General features: G+C 31.5%; 1 protein-coding gene across 4 annotated transcripts in view; it reads left to right on the forward strand.

The window, feature by feature from the left end:
* The first annotated feature begins 1,301 nt into the window (after positions 1 to 1,301).
* smg (sterile alpha motif domain containing protein 4 smaug) overlaps positions 1,302 to 6,573 on the forward strand; it is a 30,813-nt gene continuing 25,541 nt past the window's right edge. For 2 of the 4 annotated variants that reach the window (XM_014427154.3, XM_014427155.3), the window contains exons 1-3: positions 1,302 to 1,410; positions 1,669 to 1,878; positions 5,608 to 5,830. In XM_014427154.3, the coding sequence (XP_014282640.1) occupies positions 1,359 to 1,410; positions 1,669 to 1,878; positions 5,608 to 5,830 (485 nt within the window). In that variant the 5' untranslated portion in view covers positions 1,302 to 1,358. Of the gene's footprint in view, positions 1,533 to 1,668; positions 1,879 to 5,607; positions 5,831 to 6,573 lie in introns of all 4 variants that reach the window. The other 2 variants (XM_014427153.3, XM_014427156.3) reach the window with 2 other exon arrangements.

Genomic DNA, 6,573 nt, shown 5'->3' on the forward strand with positions numbered 1-6,573 from the left:
AGAAGAATGGTGTGATAATTGAAGGATTGAATATTAATAGACTTGCGGGATAAATGATCATTTTTACGGTAATTTAATCATTAACTATTAAAAATAACTATTTTTAGATAGAATGTGGTTGCTGTCTTGGGAGGATTTGTAAAGTCCCAATATAACGCATAGGTTTTATAGATCTAAGAAGGTTTTTAGACTACATTTTCATTTACTACCGGATTACAGGTATGAGAAGGGAGGTAGGAAAGAACTGTCTATATACATATTGCTACTGAGCAAGGATAGTAATGAGCTTGGACAGGTGTTTGCAATGTCACTCTGACACATATCTCGATAAAAAAGGTGGTAACCGAAATGAAACAGACGTAAAAACTCGAAATTACTACAACCGGAGGAACCCTTACAAACCTCTTGACATTGTAAAGGATTGGGTAGTGAAAGCGGAGGGTTAAAAGCTACAGGTCTCCTGGATTCAAGCGGAGGAGAATCAGCCCTCAAATTACGTTATAAAGAATAAAATGATAACAAGAAATAACCATTACCTGTGATAGTGTTCACTGAAAGTAAAGCCGGCTTAAAGCTTGAAACGGAACCGTGCGCCAATCTAATATGTAAATGGTGTATACAAAAAAAGAGGTTTAAGATGACCACTGCAAAAACTCATACGCTATGCTACTTAAAGTAATGGCCTAGCCTATAAATATGATTATTCGAGATACGCCCAAAAGGGGTTGTTAATTACCTTGATGTCTGATTCGGAAGAGGATTCAACGTGATATCTCACTTAGAATAACTGAAATATAGGATGTGGATAGTCTTCAACTACCTCAGTCATATGGAGGATCGCTTTCTGGCGTCCCAGGCTACAATATACAAGGATGTTGTTGTGGAATTCTGAGATACTTGTCTCCTTCTTGGCGCCGGAATATCAAATGCCGACAGAAAAGGATATTGGCGGTAGTTTCGAGGAGTGCTCTGCTACGAATTACTAAAGTAGGATACAACATATATTATAAAGCTTTATTATTTTCCACTATTTTTTTTTATAGAGGTGTAGTCAACCTTCTTTTTCCGATGCCAACTTTACTCTCTTTTGGTCTTAATTTTGTTGTATTTGCTATGGTTCAGTCTAATTGAACGATGATACAAATATTAGTATGTGCTGTACTCCCTATTAAACATGTTATATCATCTTTGCCGACAATGGGATCGGAAAAAAACTAGAACATTTTTAATTTTCAGTCGGTCTGAATTTCTACAGAATGTTTGGGGGGCCTCTATTGTACATATTTCTTTTGGCTCTGTCCGATTTAGATGATACTTGCTAAAGTGTTTCGCCTATAGTGTTTCTAATTCTTACCTCTATGTCTTTGGTGTTGAAGTTTGTGCTTTTAATTGTTTCTATTTGTACTGAAGGTAATAGTGATAACGTTGGTAAACTGACTGTATTTGTATTATTGTGTTAACTGACTTGGCTTGTATTGTTTTAAATATGTAGTATTCTGATGATATTTTTAAGAAGTAAATAACAATATTCTGTAAGTTACCGTTTCGTTCTAGTTTCCAGTCAACTATATTATAATTTTAGGCTTCACTGTTTATAAATTATTTTTACAATGTTTTCGTTTTGATTTCCAGTTTAGTCAGTAAACAATAATGTTAGTTTTATTTTAGCCAAAATGACTATGGCAATGTTCCAAGCTCAATTAAATACTATGGTTATGTGGTTTGATCAATGGAATGAAAGTGGACAAACTGTGGCTCTTTTTAAGATGCTTACTCGCTTGGCTCCGACACAAGCAAGATTTGTTTCCATTGCTCTTGAGCATAGTTTGACTGAATGTGCCGAGTTGGCATTAAGGGAACAAGAAGCCAATAATCCAGGTATTTTAAAAGTATATGTGTTTGTGTAAGTATATACACTTTTTAAACAATTTTTTCTTTTAAGGTTACCCAATAAAAGTATGTTATGTTTATCAATTTATAACTAAGCCATCGAATACTTAGTTTGAACTCATAACCTGAATCAACATTAACAATAGGATATTTACAGCAACAAGTATATCTTATAATCTTTCAATTTTTTTCATTGTCATGACCAGCTGACTGAGGATTAAAGACTGAACTTACTAGGGCGATAAGTGCAGGTACATTAATCATTAGTGGTTAGGTACATTAATCATTAAAGGCCTTCTCAACAGTAGTATTGAACTAGAGATCTGATGCTTTAGGTAAAAAATTTAGTCCCTGTTACTTTCGAGCTCCCAGATTCTGCATCAAATCTTATATAAGGAATGATATAGTGAGGAAATGGAGTGAATATTGGAAAAGATTAACTAATTTATGTAGTCCAATGGTCAGAAAACAGTGGTAGCAAAAGGGCCAATTCCTCCATCAACAGTAACAGTTTCAGGAAACATTAATATTTTAATAGTTGTTTTTTCAATATGATTTATTAAATAACTAATGCATCACTTATAAGTAATTCATATATTGACATTAGACTCTATATTATATAACTAACTATAATTGGTGACAGATTTAAAGTTTATATAGTGTCTTTTGGCACTTGCAGTACCTAATCATACCAACATACTTCATGGTGGAATTGGCTTAGATGAATAATCTTTGAGCATATAGCTTCCTTCAAATACTTAGAAGTTTATTGATTAGGAAAAAAACGTGTTTGCATTTCAGTCGGGCATTAAAATGAATGGACGTTTTCACTCTACAAGAATTTTATCGGCCAGAAAAAATTCTGGCTTATGACTAGAAGTTAAGATTCTTGGAGTGTGAAAGTGATCACCCAGTTGTTTTTCTAGTATGGTGTATTTACACCAATTTATTTATTATAATAATAGTATTGCTAAGAGTTACTATAAATTAAAGTACCCCACTATAACCATGGTCAAATGGAAATGGAACCAACTGCATCATAGTGGTACCATAAGAATATAAATCATTAGAAGCATTATACATACATGTTTGTAATAAAAGGTGATTTATTAAAAAAATGGATTGTAGGTCTATAGCAATGAGCTATAGAAGATTAATAAAATATAAAAAGTGTCATTTATTTTAAAGTCCTTTATAGTGTTATAAGTATTTTCAGAGATCGAGAAAAAAGTCAACTATATAAAAAATTTATTTGAGTTCTTCAAAAATATCCTAAAAGGGCCTGATAATTTTCAGATTTGATTTATTTCATAAAACTTAGTAATTTTTACTCAACCTAGTATTATTGTGATTTCAATTTATATTTAAGCCCTTGAAAATCAAATTCAAAAATGCTCTCTTATTACCAAAGTAATTACTAAATTTGTGACTTGTTTTTATTTGGCCATTTTTCAAATAGAGATGTAAGTATGCTCCCATTATTTTATCTGTTTTCTTATAGGGGTCTACCCTTTGAGTTTTGATTGAAATTGAAAGACTAATGAATTTAAGGACACAACAGCAAATAGCCAGTAGAAATCTGCCTCTTATGAAAAGGGCATATCGGTCATTCTTAAAAGAAGTGGCAGTGTTAGAATTTGGCCAAAAAAAATCTTTTAAAAAATCATATAGTATTGTTTTTGTTTTAATCTTTCTTTCTCATCCTTTACTTCATTCATCATTTTTATTCCTGGTACCTTCTCTCCACTTCTGCAAACTCATCTTCAAGTTTTTCCCTAGTTGCTTACCTTTTTTCTAAAACAGTCTGTTATCGGTCTCTTTGATTACCTTTTTTCTTTCAATGATGCAGCTTCCATCTTACTCAATTCTCGTTCATGGGTTCTTCCCAATTCAGCAAACTTAATGTATTCCAGTTTAGATGCTAAACCTTTACTCTCTGTTCCTTAGTTTTTAAAATCTTTCATTTTCCCACTTTTCTCTCCTTAGCTTTTCTGCTGCCAACATTGTTTTCTGTAGCTTTTTTGATTCTAAATAATGCCTTGATTCCATTGAAGTCACTTTTATATTATGTTTTTCTTTTTTGTATCCTTCAGCATACTCACACACTGCTCTCCTGACTATTGCTTCTCCTGTGATAACTGGTTTTTTAAATTGCTGATGTTTAATAATATAATTTGTTTGAATTTGAATCAGTCTTGTTTTAATTAACTTTTTCCTGAGTTTGCTTGAATCTTTCTTGTACTCTACATTCCATTTTTTTTTTTTTTTTTTTTTTTTTTTTTTTTTTTTTTCCCCTTTTTTTTTTTTTTTTTTTTTTTTTTTTTTTTTTTTTTTTTTTTTCTTACCTCCTAAAAAATTTTTATTTATTAAATACATTTACAATATATAGTACTTACAAACTAAGGATTATATATACATTTATTTACAATTTTATCTTCCTTTGCCTTGTGGCATTATAAGATGAGGAAGCTGGGTCCGTACATGTGGGGCTATATAGCCAGGGGCTAACAAAGAATGGGGAGGGGCCATTCCGGCTGGTTGTAATTCCATTTTCTGAATTACTTCTATCCAAATCATCAATTAATGCCAATTTACCTTTGCATCTAGCCCCAACTGGAGTGACATTACTGCAAACTGAATTATATATACTTCTGTTTACTGAAAGTGCTTCCAGTTTTAATGTTTCCACTTCTACAGTTTCAGTTGTCCTCAGGACACCCTTCTAATGTTGCCCTTTGAACTCTTATTTCCTCCTTCCTTATTCTGGATATGCCTGGTTTCAACCCTCATCTACCCTTTTTGATAGGCTCTTGTATACGTCTCTCTCTATGTATACGCCCTACACATGAGAAACAAGTTGTCTTAAACTGGTGGTCATTTACCATGGAAAATCTTAAGTTTTATAAATTATAGTATATTTTCTTGGGTTAGTACATAATTAAACTTTAACTGATGAAAATCGGTGTTATTTATCAATACATGTAAGCTGTAAAGTAACAATATTATTAATAAATGTTTGGTCAAAAAACTTTTAAGGTAAATTTTCATTTATACACGATGAATTTTTGCCTCCAGAGAACTGAAGGTTAGAAAACATTGTATTTATGTAGGAAGTGAAAAAAAAAAAATTGTTTTCAGAATTAAGAATTTCTACTTGCATTTTATGATTTAGACATCAAAGAACATATTTAATTCTGTTTATGTCTATTTTTTTTTTATTTTATTTATTAGTACTATTTATCTGGTCATTATTCACATACAAGGGAGAGGGTTGGAGGGTTTCTACAGGTTACCAACCTATTCTAAACAGAGTGGGGGTCAAGTTTTCATTCCATGGGACCGTCAAGAAAAATAAGTCAACTTCCCTCTCTCATGGCCAGGTTCGAACCAGCGTTGCTGCAGTTGTGAGGTTGTGTAGGTGATGCCTTAACTACTAACAGCCTAAGGCAACTTGGTTGTATAATGTACTTTAATTGCCCAACCCATACTATATCTAACATTGACACCAAAACAACCAAATTCTACCTTATATGGTCCACTTAATATTCTTTACTTATTTTATTATTGTTTATTCATCATATAGGCTATTCCTCAGTTGGAAATAAACTGATAACTAAAAGTTATTGTTTGTAGATTATTCCACATTATGTTTATGTGCTTCTTTTTACTACTTTTAAATATAAATATTTGTGCAATAATTATTTATTTATTTTTTAGGATTCATTAGTTCATTACTTTTGGAAAAGAAGGAAACTGCTATGGTTCAAACTCTTCTTCATATTCCTCTTCTCAGACCAGGCAATACAGAAGCCCGTTGTGTTTATCTTGCTTTGGTGCCAAGTTTATTATCTTATTCCCTCGATAGTGGTTTCTTAGTTGAAGAAGCTCGGCAACTACTTTCATATGTTTTGATACATCCTGCACTTCGGGATGATCGAAGGTTTACAAACAATTTTTATTACTATATTCCTATTAGACTAGTTATAACTATTATATTAGGTATAAAAGGATGATGGTCTGGGTAAGGTCAGAAGAACTCAAATAATAATTAAACTATTTATTGTAAGGCAATGTCGACTCACTTGACAACGCTTCATTAGAGCTAAAAAAAACAAAAAAACATCGGCTCACGATGCAATAAATAGTTTGATTACTATTTGCGTTCTTTTGCAATCATTCCACCTGATGCAAGGTTAATGTGTGGGGGGGAGGGAGGGAGAGAGAGAGAGAGAGAGAGAGAGAGAGAGATTTTATTGTTCTTGAATTATTTACAATTTTACAATAAACCATGATGCACTGAGACTACAGTGTCTCATTGAGCAATTTAAATTATTCACGTTTCTGGGTACAATATAAGTTTTTTTAAAACAAGTACAACAGATAACTAAAAAAGAAAAGAATATTTTTAAACATGTTAACTTCTTAAAAAAAAAAAAAGAGATAAAATAAGAAGAAAAAAAAAGAAAAGGCTAATGAAATAATAAGAATGAAATGAAAATGTATGCCCTCTGGAATTATTAGATACATAAAATGATACTATAAATACGAATTAATTTCAAAATAAAATCCTTCTTAAACAAAAGAACAAAATTAAAATAAAATAAGAAAGAGATCAAAAATAGAATATTATCAGATAAAATTATATATATAAAATAACATTTTATTAGTACAAATTAGTTATGA

Source organism: Halyomorpha halys, unplaced genomic scaffold (assembly GCF_000696795.3).
Source record: "Halyomorpha halys isolate HHAL.00 unplaced genomic scaffold, Hhal_1.1 Scaffold624.1, whole genome shotgun sequence".
In the NCBI taxonomy this organism is placed as follows: domain Eukaryota; kingdom Metazoa; phylum Arthropoda; class Insecta; order Hemiptera; family Pentatomidae; genus Halyomorpha; species Halyomorpha halys.